A 15,308-nucleotide genomic window follows, 5' to 3' on the forward strand; every position below is an offset into this window, starting at 1 on the left:
ATCTTGCATATCAAATATTGTGTTACAATTCTTTACAGTAGCAATGAATTTATTTTATGGTTGGAGATCAATCACCACAATATGAGGAACTATATTAAAGCCATCTCAGCATTAGGAAGGTTGAGAACCACTGCTCTATAGAGAAGAGAGAAATGGATCAGAAGAGATGACAGCATCTACTTATCTCTCCGAATCTTTGCATTTTAAATATGCAAAGTTGCATTAAAGTGGCTGTAACTTAATGCATCCTCCACCAGTGTTGGAATTGCTAGCATCGTTGAGTAGCTCATTTTAATGTTACTTATTACTAGAACACAGGTAGGCTTTAAGTCCTTACATATCATTAAACCCATCGCTTCTCCATTCTTACAAAAAAAAAAAAAAAAAAAAAAAAAACCTTTGTAAAGCTTTCAGCCATCTCAGCTGACATTGGGTCTCAAATGTATGCCTCCCCTTTTATACTCATGTTTTCAAAATGTTAGTTATAAAGTCACCTCCCACCATAACAATGTTAAAACCTGTGCAGGAACTTCTTGGACAGCTATGCGATTTCTTTTCCTCCCTTTTTCTTCTGATAATTAATATGATAAAATGTTCTAGGAAGCTTAGCAAATTTTAAAAGATAAAAATGAAACAAATTGTTCTATATTCAAATTCCTGCTTTAATGTAAAGCACAGCATATTTACTACTAACTTTAAATGTCTAGTCTTTTGAGACTGTATTTTCTATTGTCTGTATGCTATTAAGCACACAATTTTGCTAATCATTAAAAGGACAAGACCTTAACATTTAATATATGTTAATTTTTATAATGTAAAATACAGAGTTTTTTAAATCGCAAAAATAAAAGCAGCCTCTTTCCTGACTTGAGTGTTGAGCATCCTGACATTTACCTATGTGTTCCGCTGTACATCTTCCGACCCCTGCCCTGGTGCCTCCCATCCTCCAGTCTGTGGACTGTCCTTAGCTGCTTCCTGCCTTTCTGGGAATTCTTACCTGTGTCTGTCTCTGAACAGTGTATTGCTGAGTTCTTGGTTTTAAGGCTTATAAAAATACCTTCATACTGAGTGTATTGTTTTTAATAGTAGAATGAATGATACAATATTAGCAATATATTTTCTGGTGTTTTACTTTAACAGAAAATGTGTGCATAAATCTATGTGTTTCCAGATTAGTGTGGGAATATTTTCCAAAGTTAAACTGTTGGATTAAAAGATAAGAATTAAGCTGGGCGTGGTGGCACACGCCTTTAATCCTAGCACCCAGGAGGCACCCGGGAGGCAGAGGCAGGCAGATTTCTGAGTTTGAGGCCAGCCTGGTCTACAAAGTGAATTCCAGGACAGCCAGGGCTACACAGAGAAACCCTGTCTCAAAAAACCAATATAAAATAAATAAAATAAAAAATATATATATAAGAATATTTTAAATGCTTGTCTGCTTCTTTTACAAATCAGTTTTCATCAAGAAATAAGTCCGTGAAGATTTTAATAAAATACATATTTGTATTTTTCTGGCAACTAATTCTAAATCATAGCTAGCTTTGTATTTTTAATTGCCTATAAAAATGTAGAGAAATTTAACAAGTCTAACACCAAATTCCTTGGTATTTTGGCTTCCCAGAAGTCTGTCCTGTTGTTGTTATGTGCTGCATGATTTGGTATTCTGTTCCTTTGTCAATCTAGGGCCCTCAATGGCTGTCCCTCCACTCCCCACTTCCACCAACCACTTGCCCTCACAAGTCACCTGCTGAGAACATAACCTATCACTTTTTCAAAACAGATTTGACTTGGAAATTCAAGCCAAAACCTATAATAGCATCCCCCTTGTCCACAAGGTAGCAGCCATACTCCTCAGGGATAGGAACAGAGCCCTGACACAGTTTAATCTTCCTCTTCCTTTGGTTTGATTTCGCCATGATCAATTCTGTCCACCTCCCACTCCATAATTTTGTGCTTTATACCTACACTAATGTGTTCCTTGTGTTTTTCTTGTTTGTATTACCCTTCCAACCTCAGATGCTCAAAATGCTGAGCTACCTAATTGTTAATGGTGAGGAGATGGTCTCGAAGGTCCCTTCCAGCCTTTATATCTTGAGATGCTATGTTCAGGATACAGAAAGACCCAGGGACTAGTAGCACTCATTCGTTCTTCTTCTTCTTCTTCTTCTTCTTCTTCTTCTTCTTCTTCTTCTTCTTCTTCTTTTTTTTTTTTTCCATTCTTACTAGTGTCAGGTGGCTAACTATTCTCTCCTTACCCATAAGCTGGCCGTAGGTGTCAGTCGGGAACTTAGATTGCTGTGTGCATGTCTTCAGCTGTGCCCTCTTCTGTAGCCAGGTCTCTGCATGCAGTTAGGGATGAGAGTAGATGAGTTTTTGAGGCTCTCTGCAGCTTAAATATATTATAACTTGATATTTGGTATGTTTGAAGCACTCAGAACATTTTTACACCCTGTTGTCGTGGGTGTGTTTCAGAGTAAAAACATCAGCAGTGTGAACTGTTCACATTTTTTTTTTCCTTCAGAAAATTGTATAGCCACAGCAAGCAAGGCTGTCAGTTTATGCAAACAGATTGTGGGACTGAGCCTGTCCCACCACTGTCCTCAGTTTGCCTCTTATGACAGACATTGCTAACGTCATTTAACGCTTTGACTTATAATGATATAAACTGAAATAATTTGAAGGTATCTTTAGGGGATTACACAGTTGACATCAATTTAAAATGATTCCAGTAGCAGTAGGCTCTAGTAATCAGTATAGACTTCCTTGATTAGGGACGAAATTCAAAAGTCTTGCTGAAGACTTCTGAATGAAAACCCATCTTCATTTCCAAGAGACAAACTAATCCCTGATACATGATATTTGAGTAAAGAGTTGAGAGTTGCTTCTGGCAAACGTAATCGTTACTGCTTAAGCAAGTATCTCTTTGCTAATAATTATATTTTTTTTCATTTTGATGGGTAGTCATAAATATTAACCACCAGCCGAGCAAGAATAATTTGTATTCAAATTACCAGATATCACTCTGTGAACACATAAAATAATTTACATTCACTTAGGACTTTTATCCTAAAGTGCCCTATGCTCTCTTTGCATTCTGATTGCAAGCTATATATAGGACTCTGCCACCTAAAATAGGACAGCTACCAAGTAATCAAGGTAAAGGACACACCTTCACAGCAGACAGGCAAAAGGTGCAAAAGTGGTATTTTGTGCTTCATTCTTGTGTGTGCTTATACCAATAGGATTGGAGGATCCATGTTGACCAAATGCATCAGCACAAAAGTGGGATTGAATCTGCTCTGAAGGAGACCAAGGTATGGGAATGACTTTAGACAAACCAACAAACATGCATTTATTCATCTAGGCCTATTGTGACAGCAGGAAAGGAGAACAGATATCATCCTTATCTTTCAGAATATGGTTAATGGAATATTCCATGGTACATCTTCACATCCCAGTGCTTGCACCAAGTAAAGCAAGCTAGTTAAATAGAAGCTACTTATAGTCAGATGTGGTAGTATATGCCTACAATTCATTTGTATTTTAAATACATACATGGCTATCACATTACACACATATATCTAATAGATGTTTTAGATACATATCAATATTTCTCTTGATTACCAACATTGTATGAACTCCAGGCTGACAATGGCTAGGACTTGCAGCTCCCAGAGCACTGTTGCCATGGTAGAAGTGGGATCTTTAGAGAATGCCATAGAGAAGCAAGCTGAATGCAAAGTTGTGGGTCCCAGCTCTAGATAGTCATATTAGTCCTCAGCAACTTTGATTTTGAAGTTTGTATACAACTTATTGCAATGTCATAAACCTTAGGTGTTCAGGTATGCATGGGAACAAGAGGTCGCTCACACTACTGAGCTCCCTTTTCTGAAGACAGGGTCCGTGAGTAACCCGTGGGTAGTTTCCTTGCTTCAGCCTCCACGGTCCTTGGATTACAGGACTGAACCGTCACATCTGGCTTCTTTTACAGAGGTTATGGTGTGACTAAAGTGTTTCTCATCATAGAGTTTGTTGTTGAAATTTCAAACTGTCTTCATTTGCACACATTTGTGAATTGGGTTGAAGGGTATTTAACTTATTTATACCAGTCTTGAAAAACTTACTCATTTTATCTTCTAAAATCCCATGGTTTTCTAGGGGTTTTTGGACAAGCTCCATAATGAAATTAGCAGGACTCTGGAAAAGATTGGCAGCCGAGAAAAGTACATTAACAATCAACTTGAGCACTTGGTTCAAGAATATCGCGGGGCCCAAGCCCAGCTAAGTGAGGTAATTTAAGAATGCTCGGCAGGATTTATTCCAACTCAGGATCCTAATCCCTAAAATGCCATAGTACATTTTGTTTATGAATTGTAAAAGGAAGAGAGGGGAGGGCTTGAAGTGGATATGATGGATCCCTGGGTGAGATGATCAAAGAATATATAATGGTTAAACATGTTCATCAACAGCAGTATATGCACTCTGCCCTCTTGAAACCAAGAGAGGGCAAGAGGACCTCCATTTCATATGAAATAGAAATGATTATTCCCCAGGAATCCTTAAGCACACATCTTCATTTTATTTAGATAAATACAGGTTTGTTGTTGACAATCATGACTTAGAACAGGAGGAGAGTGTCAGGGTTCTGTGTCTCATTTCCAAGCCTGTTCTGAGTCAGTGTTGAAGTAGGACAAAGAATCATGTGCTTTTCTGTGTGCCGGGGGTAAATATCATGTGTGTTTCTGTGTGCTGGGGGAAAGCAGCCCGTGCCACAGTGGCTTTCTGCTTCATACTAAGAAAGACAAAAAACAAGATAAATTCAGACACAAACAATTTAAGTCAATGAAAACAATTTTTCATTCTGTCAACATTTTACAATTTTGATCAGAAATAAAATCCCTGGCTTCTGAAAACACCTATTGCAATACCTTAGCTTTCCTTGGGAATATATATGGAAAACCCTTTTATTTTCCTGATGTTAAGGTAGGATACATGCAAATAAGGGGGTTCAGCAAGAGGGGAGTGGGTTGAAGTCAGTGAGGGTGAAAATGACCAGAATGCACTATATATAATCTATGAAACTGTCAGTGAGTCATAATCTTAAAGAATACTTACAGAAGTAAAATGAAAATAAGTTTGAGATAACTCATATTTTCAGAAGTTCTGAAAGACTCAAGTTGATAATAATTTTCACTTTTTATTATATTCACTTTGAACTCATTATTCCCTATATGTTCATGAATTTCTGAACGTTTTTTAGTTTAAAAATGCCCTCTGGTTAAAGCTACTGTGTATCTAACATTAATATTGAATAATTGATTGCCAGATTAGTTTCCGAGAACATATTCTAGTTGGCTGCACTGTCATCCACTTTATTAATCCTTATTAATTGCTGAGCTTCTGACTCTACTCTGATTGATTTTCTTTTTTCATTTTAGAACTGATTTTCTCTTGCATAGCACACAAATTAGATTGACTGAGAGTCACCCTCCCAGAGTGTTTAGAGAGGGCGGAGGACAGTTTTTATTGTCAACGGTGCCCATGCGAGTCACACAGCTGCCATGGAAAGCCTGCTGCAGTTCATCATTTTATAGTGCTTCACTTAAATGCATGGCGCCTATTAATAAGGACATGAAATAGCTACAGTTAAATGTCACTTTCATAAATATATTCACAAATAAAGAGGGTGTCATAAAATGCTGTGGAGAAACTGCACGCTCACAGAGGTCATATTTAAATAATCTTCCTGGTTAGGAGTTGTCCTTAAACATGGTGTTTTCTTCCTCAGGCAAGGGAGCGCTACCAGCAGGGCAATGGCGGGGTAACTGAACGGACCAGACTCCTCTCTGAGGTACATATCAGCTCTCCAGGGCTCACCTGTCAGCTGAGCCCCACCCCCATCAACTGCCTGTGTGTTGCTGATTTCAATGTGCTTCGCTCCCAACTTCCACTCATCGATTTTAGAAGTTCACTAATGAGTGAACCAATAATCCTTCTGTTGTTTCTTTAAGACGCCTGAGGTTGCTAGATTAAATTAATCATAAAACTTGCTGCCTTTATCAGCGCATTGATAACCTTCCTAATCTCTATTTAAAAGAGTAATTAATAATAGAAGAGCGGGTAAAGCACCACCCGAGGAGCCTGTAGCCAATTGTAATGTGAGTCTTCAAGAGATAACGCTGTTGGCAGTGATTGCTGTCAGTAGTGTGTGTGATCCAGTGTGGCTCTGTCTACAGTCGAGGTAACTTGCATCCTCCTCATTCGGGAACTTCTGAAGTATTTGAGTGTCACTTCATTTGATTTCATGATCTTACAGAAGGAGAAAGACCTAATACATATTCTCATTTTTCACTATGAGACTGAGATCTCAGACCATCTATAGCTACAGAGCACCACCGTCTTCACAAGCTTTACTGTTTGGCCAGTAAGAAATTAAGTTTCTCTTATAACGAGTATTTCAGAAATATTTATTTTACAATATAGCATCAGAAATAGTTAGGCTCTAGCCCTATAGTGTTTCTAGGCAGATAGAGCATTCCTCAGAAGGAAAGCGCTCACTAATGTGGGGTAAATGAGCATTTGTAGGGCGTCCAGGGACCACTTAGTCCTCTGGAGTCAGTGGTTGTCCCCAGTTGTGATGTTTCAGGTGCCTGCAAGAAATTAATTTGCCTCGCCTTGATGAACACTTTATTCCCTGGGAAGGTTTTACTCAGCAGCATGATAGAAACCAAGTCTACTAAGTTACAGTCATTACAGCGTAGCCTGGATTATGTAAACACAGTCTCAACGTCTAGAGATTATATTTCCTGTATCATTTTAGAGATTATGCTGCTGGCACAGGAGTCTCCCGGGAGAAGCTGCAGCAGTATAGTCTTGAGATCACGTGCAGATTCATCTGGAATCTTCATGTCAGCACGCCTCTTAAGAGTTCAGAGTTCCTGGGCTGGAGAGCGCAACAGAGTATTTTCGGGTCTCGCCATATGGTCTAAGCATTTTCTTACTGGCCTTAAATTCAGGAAAGGACGGTCTTCTAATAACTATGCTATTAAGAAAGATCCCTAGAAAGCCAGAGCAGGGTTCTGGTAGCATTGTGTTGGCTGATAACTAATAGTTAGAGAGCGGCATGGTAAATGCTACTGATAATTGCACAGTTTGAGGGCTTCGTACTGCAAACAACTTGATTTTCATTCTATAATATCGCAGCATGAGAAAGCTAATGTGAAAGCAATTTGCTGGTGTTTTATAAGCAGTTCTTAAAAACTGAAAAGCTTTGTGTATCCGTATATGTTGTCTTTTATTTGAATTATGTTCACAATATTCTTAATGTTTTATTTCCTTGTATCCGCATTGATTTTTCTCAATACAGCATTCAAAAATTTTCAGGGTTCATTAAAATTCAGCATTCATAAGGTTTTTTTGTTTGTTTGTTTGTTTTCCCAATGAAAGGTTACAGAAGAATTAGAAAAGGTAAAGCAAGAAATGGAAGAGAAGGGCAGCAGCATGACGGATGGCAGTGAGTACGCCTTCACTCGGGCTGAGCTCTGGAGCCGTGGCCAGGGCGCTGGGGGCCGGAGCAAAAAAATGTGGGCTGGAGCAATGTGGACAATGTGGCTTAGCCAGTAGAGTAGAGATGCTTGGCTCGTCAACCTGGCAACCTCAGTTTTGTCTCATATCCCACGATAGAAGAAGAAAACTAACTCCTGAAATCTGTCCCCTGAGGTCTACACACTCACACACACACACACACAGATAATATATAAACATATTTTTACTTGTTTTAAGACAAATAAATGGTATAAAAATGTCTGGTCATCAGAATATTTTGTTCATTATAAATCAACTGAGAAAAAATATTTTTAGTCTTATTTAGATTTTATTAATTCAAAGTAACTCAGAAAAATAGATTGATAAATATTTATGTACTTTTCCTGTAACTGTTTAAAAGTATATTTTTCTGTTTTCAACATTTATATACAAAAGAATACCCCAGATGACACCAGGCCAATGATGTGATGACATTTGGGCTTTCTCACAGGAAGCCCTGACTGGGCTGGGTTGAAACAGAGAATTCATCTGTCAGTAATTATCTTCCGTTACAAACTGTTCAGTTAGACCAGGCCAGTGGTCCTCACCTCTGGCTTGTATTTCAGATGGTCTAGGGTTCTGATGCTCTTCACACGGCCTGGCAATCTGGAATGGGATGTGGGGATTTTCTTGCAGTGTCTCAATGGGTTCATTATTTGGATCTCAAATGCATCTTTCTTTCCTCTCTAGTGATTCTCTTCTCTGTTCCTGTAGACAACCGTGTGTTGAACACATCCTTAAATACCCACTTAGCACTTCTTTTCCTAGAAAAGTTAGAAAATTTAGCCTCAGTACATCAAACATTGAACCAGTTCCCATCCTAAAACTCTCAGGTGTTTAAAATACCACCGCAAAGCTGTGTGAATGTCAGCAAGTCATTGGCTGTGTTTTAACCCTATTTCTGGCTTAAGACAAACTGAGGAAAATGTCAGGCAATTCCCTGACAAACTGATACTCGGAACGAACGTTTTCATTTCGTGCTGTTTTTCTTCCCCAGCTCCTTTGGTGAAGATTAAGCAGAGCTTAACCAAGCTGAAGCAAGAAACTGTTCAGATGGACATTAGAATCGGTGTGGTGGAGCACACGCTACTTCAGTCAAAGCTCAAGGAGAAGTGTAACATGACCAGAGACATGCATGCGGCTGTCACCCCAGAGTCGGCAATCGGCTTCTATTAAACACATGGGCTTTCATGCTTCTGGTTATTTGTTTTTTATATCAAATGATTTTTTTAATGTTGCATTGATTTCCAAACACAATTTACACTTCTTCAAGCATATTCAGTGGGTATTTTTGCACATGTGTTAATATCATGGTGATTATGATGGCCAAAGCCTGTACAATGAATATAGTAGTCAATAAAGTACTTAAAATTATCATGTTCAGAGAAGTGTTCACTGGCACTGCCAATGGCATACTGCTGCCTGGTGGCTCATTGGTATTCCCTGTGTTAGTGACCCATGGATCATGTGTATCCTGTGACCCTCTGGACTACTGACAGAGGACTGGTACCTCTGAGGAAGCCCAGAGCTGGTGCCACTCTACAATGACCACTAGTACTTACATATTAGAGGAGCTGAGAATAGGAGTTAGAGTTCTTTGTAGGAAGCCAAACTTCTCTTGCCTCGTCTCTAGAGTTGATATTGCCACCTCCTTAACTGTAAAAATAAGAAAGTTCAGTATCCATATTAACATGTAAAATCTAGTATTTGAAATAATAGTTCAGCCATATTTGGCTCAGCTACTGTAATGAGGGAAAAGATGCCTGTGCCTGTGTCTGCATCCTACCCATTCACATAGAGTCAACTATTCTAAGCACAGTTCTGTAGAAGCCACCATGATGAATCCCATGGTCACCCTCTGGTGTTGACAATTTTTGTTTGTTTGTTTGTTTTTTCAAGACAGGGTTACTCTTTGTAGCCCTGGCTGTCCTGGAACTCACTCTGTAGACCAGGCTGGCCTTGAACTCAGAAATCCACCTGCCTCCACCTCCCAAGTGCTGGGATTAAAGGCGTGCGCCACCACTGCCTGGCAATAATCTTTTATTAGGCACCCTACTCAGCAATTTTTCTAGACTATGATTTCTAAGTCAGCCACATAAACATTATTGAAGAGTAGCTTTTCTGGGCTGGGGGTCTGCTCAGTTAGCACAGTTCTTGTCTGACAGGCAGGTAGCCCTGGATTTGATCCTCAGCACTGTGTAAACCAGTTGATGATGCACACCTATGATGTAGCTCTCGAGGTGAAGCAGCAGACTGAAGTTCAACCTTATGGACCAGCAAGATGACTCAGTGGATAAAGGCTCTTGCTACTAAGTCTAATAACTGGGGTTTTATCCCCAGCTCCATAAGTTTGTACACATGTGTACACCTAGACACAAGTGTGCACACATAGACACACACAATAGGTAGACAGACAGACAGACAGATAACCTAGTAAAAATCACTTCATAATAAATTTTGACTTAATGCTTATGTTTATTTTTATGTTTAGGAAAAGCATATTAAAATATAATTTTAAATCCTAGTACCTTTCTTCCCTAAATTTTTCTTTTTCTTGGCCCTTACTTTCTAGATATATAACACATATATACACACACACGCACACACACACACACATACACCCCTTTGGTGTTCACTAAAATTCTCAATTAGTTTAAGAGAAAACTTGATGTCTGTTATGAACTACCACCCAAGACAATGATAGTACAACGGCAAATAAGACAGCTTATTTAATTTATAATGGGGAATAGTCCACAGTGGGATGATAGGCAATATGAACCCCTTCCGCTGTGCTCAGTGAAGAGCCTAATACAAAATGTGAGACAGAGCCTTTGGCCTGGGAGCTTCTTTGCCTAGGTCCTGTTGTAGCTGTGGATGCCAGAGGTCAACACTATGTGTCTGTTTTAAGATAAGGTTTCTTACTGAACATGGATGTCATCAGTAGCTTGATTGACCAGCAAGCTCTAGGGATCTTCCTCTCTCCTCTATCTCCCAGTGCTGGGTTCACAAGCACATTTGAGCACAACAGGCTTTGTATCACAACACTGGGAAGGTTGAGAGCCACGTCTAGAGGCAGGGACTACCCAACTACAAGTCCGTGCAATGCTTAGAATTCAAACATTGATATCTAAATTATCTACTTAGAATTAAAAAAAAAAATGAAACCAAAGCATTCCTTTTAGAGAACTGATTCCTAAACTTGGAAGGAAAGTATATATGTACCAAAACTGTCTGGCTCTGCCATAAAGTACTCAAAGAATGTTGGGGAAATATCCAATGGACAGCCAGATACAGAGACAAGTTGAGCATCATAGTAATGAACTGTAACTGCAGAATAACCACGGGCCCATATAGATAAGACTAGGTGAGTGGACAGAAGAGAAGAGAAGAATGACCTTACAATAGTATGTCTGATGTGTGACAACATGGATGCTGCGTTTAGAAAAACACCAGCTGGCAGCTACCATGCTAGCTAATTGGTGTGAGAATCATCAGTAAATGCCAAAACAGCCAAGGGGAGCTCGATGAGAAATGGGGTGACTGCATGCTTTCATTGTAGAAAAGGTAACCCACAAAGAGAGAAAACTGTCAATATACACTGGAAAATATGGTACATACCATTTATATTAAGTTGATCAAAGTTAACATCACCAGTCTTGGGCAACTACCATTTACCACCTGAAGAGGGCACACAGTTGTTAGTCCTATTGGAGATGCATAGCCTAAATCTAATAACAAAATGACAGTCAAGTCCCAGTTGAGAGGCTTGTACAAACAGCCTGTGTGCTTCAAAAGTGACAGAATGAGGCACAAGGACCAAGGAATTGTCCCTGACTATAGGGAACAGCAGAAGCATGACAACTGAACACAACACTGCTCTAGATTGGACCCTGGATCAGTAAGAATAGGCAGCCTGTTGCTACAAAGTACATTTTAGCATAAAAGGAAAAGGTTGGGTAAGGTCTATACATTAGAAAATTGCATCTTAATTTCTTAAGTTGAGTTTGAGCTGTGGTATTTGAAAAGAATTTATGTAAAATAGTACACATAATGATTTAGCTATAAAAGGTCATCATGCCAACAGTGTAAATGGTTCAGGAGATGACTGTGTGTGTTGGGGGAGGGAGGTTAGACTTGTATATAGAAAGATGAAAGTGATAAATCATGACGTAATAGTTCAATCCTGACTACCTTGATTGGATTCTGGCCCACATACAACATGTTGCATTAATATGTACAACTAGCATGTTAATTTTAAAACCTAACAGGCAGTATGCTTCTTTCCTGAATGGTTTTTGGATGCTATTTCTCAAGTCTCTACCCAGCAGGTGCCTAAGATTATACTAAATTTAAAAGACTCACTGTGACATAATATTGTTAACTAGTCATTAAGAGCTTTCACTAAAAAACAATAGAAATTATGATAAATCGTTACCGTATTGAGAATCTGGGTAAAGGATATGTAAAAATCTGTTGAACTGTTGCAGCTTTCCTGTAAATCTAAATAGTTCATACAGGTGACGTATACTTCAGGCAACTGGGCAAGCCTTTCCCCCGAATATACCATTCATTTACTGAAACAATATGACCTTCCATTGAGATTCTGTAGTTCACCGATAAAACAAAGTTATAATTGTATTCACTAATCAAATTGAATAAATTCTCAATCACTCCAAACAAGGTTTTTTTTTTTTTCCCATGTTTCCTTTTCTCTTAAATTTGCAAGCAGTGCTTGGATTTTTACTCTTGTTGTTTGTTTTTTAAGAGTATCAGAACCTCAGTTGGAAGGGTTCACAGAGAACATGCCCATGCAAACAGGTGTGAGAACCCTATGTCATCTGGTTCTATGTCCCATCCCTTCATGCGTCCCAAGAGCCTGTGTGAGAACATGAGATGAGACGCCTGTGGATTTGGCTCAGAGCTCCCAGTGTGGATGATGAGCCGGCACTCTGTGCTCCCTAAGCACAACACAGTACGAAGATGTAGGCTATCCACTGGCCATCCTAAAATTAGGCCAGACGCTGTTCTTAAAATTTGTGTACAAGTAAGAAAGGTCTTGAGAGGACTAAGAGTGTAGTTCAGTGACAGAATGCAAGGTTATCATGCAGAAGGCCATCTGTTGAGGCCCTAGCTATAACCCCCTTTAATGTTTTTTATATATTTTAAACAATGTTACAATAGAATTTTAGAATTTTGTGACCCTGTTTGTGATCAAATTAGAGTGATTATAGCTTCATTTTTTTTCAACTTAATGTGTCTAACAACTACAAATCTTAAACTGCTTATTATATTCTTAAATTAGAAATGTACTCTCTTAAATAAATGAGAATGATTTGAATTCACATTTTTATAGGCTGTTTTATAGAATTTAAAATGCAAGAGAGGAGAGCAATGGCCACCTCATATTAACAGATCTAAGTAAGGCCTCAAGCATTAGAGTCCTGTAATTGTGTAATTTTAATTCAGGCACAAAATTCTAATCTGATTTGCGGATCCACTCCTAGCACCTTGTTTCAGCTCAGAGTGTCCCTTTAGTAATCTGTCTGTGACCTAAGTAGTACACTAACACTTTCAAACGGGCCATCAGACTGCCTCCGTCAGCCATCATCTGCCCAAACCGTTGCTCTGAGCTCTTGGATGGCTTCAAGGTTCTGTGCATAATCCCTTTTGTATATCTCAGAAGTTACTTCATGGCTGCTACTCTCCTGCCCCACAAAATATTCTCTGTGCTAACAACTGGGAAACTCTCCAGTGCCTGGGCATCAAAATCAAGTGGACAACTTAATAAAAAAAACACCTATGTGCCCCCATCCCTAGCTAAGGAGCTACTTGCAATTGACAGTGGCTGGGAAGGAGTTGCTGGTTTGCATGAGAATGGCCCCCTTAGGCTCCTGCTTTTGACTGCTTGGTCCTGTGGGTAGAGATGCTTGGGAAGGAGTAGGAGGTGGGATCTTGTTGCAGGTGGTTTGTCACTGGCCATGAGCTTTGAGGTTTTAAAGGCCTATACCTCTCCAGTTGGCTCTCTCGATCTCCTGTTGGTTGTAAGCTCCTAGCTACTGTTCCAGTGCCACGCCTGCCTCCTGCTGGCCTGCTCCCTGCCCTGATGACCTACTCACCCTCTGGAACTCTAAGATCCAGTAAACTCTTCTGTAACTTGCCTTGGTTATGGTGTCTCTTCACAGAAATAGGAAAGTAACTAAGACAGAGGGAGAGAGTCAGTTTTCTTCAAAGACATGACCCTCTGAGAAACACAGGTCTACCATGTTCCAGGAGATGGCCACACACCAAAAAGGGTTTAGGCAACACAAATCAGGCTCAATAGATTGAAAAAGAAAAGAAATTGATTGGGTAAGGAGGCTGGATCTAAAGAGAGTTGGAGGAGTGATTGTGATAAAAATGCATTGTATGAAATTCTTAAAGATTAATAAATATATTTTTTTAAATGCCTAAGCACTAAGTTCCCTTCTCGAGTTTTACCTCATAGACATGGGTGTTTTGTTTTATTATTTTTTAATTGTGGGAGGGTTATCAGGAATTTTAAAAAGCTAATGTTGATATTCAGTTATCTACAGAATCACCCATCTGATGATCTCCCCCCTCCCCAGGTTAAGTAAGCAAAACATTTCAGTGTGAAGAAGTTTTAAAAGAGAAACTCATTTTTCTTCTCAAGTAGCTTATGGAATGCCTTAATATTTGTCCCACCTAATAAGTACCACAGATTAAATTAATACACAATGTTTAAAAAAACTCAAGAGAAATGAAATGAAAAGCATCAGCTTTAGAAAACAGTTTGTCACCATCTTCACTGTTGTGAAGAAGTTCTCCCAGCTAGGCCTTCCTGGAAGAATTTCACGTCTACAGCTCCTCCCACTCACCCAATGTCCCCCACACTCCTTATCAAGACCATGCATGCATCCTGTTTCCATACATGCCCCTAGGTGACCTTCCCTACCTCCTCTCAAAAGCTTGTGCATGGAAGAACCCTGGCCCACAAGTCCAGCCAACCAGATTCTAGTTCCAAGTGTGTTAGTAAGAATATATTCACAATATTTCTGGTACCAAATATGTGGGGTTGTCCACACCAACAGCCAGTTTCTTCCATCTTGCACATGTTCGCTTGCCCTTCTGATGCGTTGTGACTTGGCATAAAGGCCCTGGTCAGAACAATGAATATTCTTGGACTACTCTGTCAGAGCCATGAGCCAAAGAAGCTTCTATTATTTGTCAGTTATCCAGACTGTTGCTCTGTTACCCAAACAGTGAAGTCCACCAGGTAGAGCATCAGAAAGGGTGAGAAGCCCCTGGCCCTCCTCATGGCTAAGCATTTCCATCTGTTCCCCCACCTAAAAGCTTCAGCACCCCTTCATTTAGGGTTTTTCATTTTCTTCTTTTTTTTTCTTTCTTCTTTTTTTTAAAATATATTTTAAGGGAAACATGTTTTGTTGTTGTTGTTGTTTATTTGCTTGTTTATTTTTTGTTTTTTTGAGACAGGGTTTCTCTGAGTAGCCTGGCTGTCCTGGAACTCACTCTGTAGACCAGGCTGGCCACGAACTCAGAAATCCACCTGCCTCTGCCTCCCAAGTGCTGGGATTAAAGGCATGCGCCTTCTTCTTCTTCTTCTTCCTCTTCTTCTTCCTCTTCTTCTTCTTCTTCTTCTTCTTCTTCTTCTTCTTCTTCTTCTTCTTCTTCTTCTTCTTCTTCTTCTTCTTCTTCTTCTTCTTCTT

The 15,308-nt window shown here is 39.4% G+C and overlaps 1 protein-coding gene across 1 annotated transcript in view; it reads left to right on the top strand.

The window, feature by feature from the left end:
• Positions 1–8,958, top strand: part of Ift57 (intraflagellar transport 57) — a 60,513-nt gene extending 51,555 nt beyond the window's left edge. The window contains exons 7-11 of the mRNA XM_021209415.2: positions 3,243–3,314; positions 4,159–4,290; positions 5,789–5,851; positions 7,447–7,513; positions 8,582–8,958. Of these exons, the coding sequence (XP_021065074.1) occupies positions 3,243–3,314; positions 4,159–4,290; positions 5,789–5,851; positions 7,447–7,513; positions 8,582–8,760 (513 nt within the window). The 3' untranslated portion in view covers positions 8,761–8,958. The remainder of the gene's footprint in view (positions 1–3,242; positions 3,315–4,158; positions 4,291–5,788; positions 5,852–7,446; positions 7,514–8,581) is intronic.
• The last annotated feature ends 6,350 nt before the right edge of the window (positions 8,959–15,308 follow it).

Source organism: Mus pahari, chromosome 12, assembly GCF_900095145.1.
Source record: "Mus pahari chromosome 12, PAHARI_EIJ_v1.1, whole genome shotgun sequence".
NCBI lineage: Eukaryota > Metazoa > Chordata > Mammalia > Rodentia > Muridae > Mus > Mus pahari.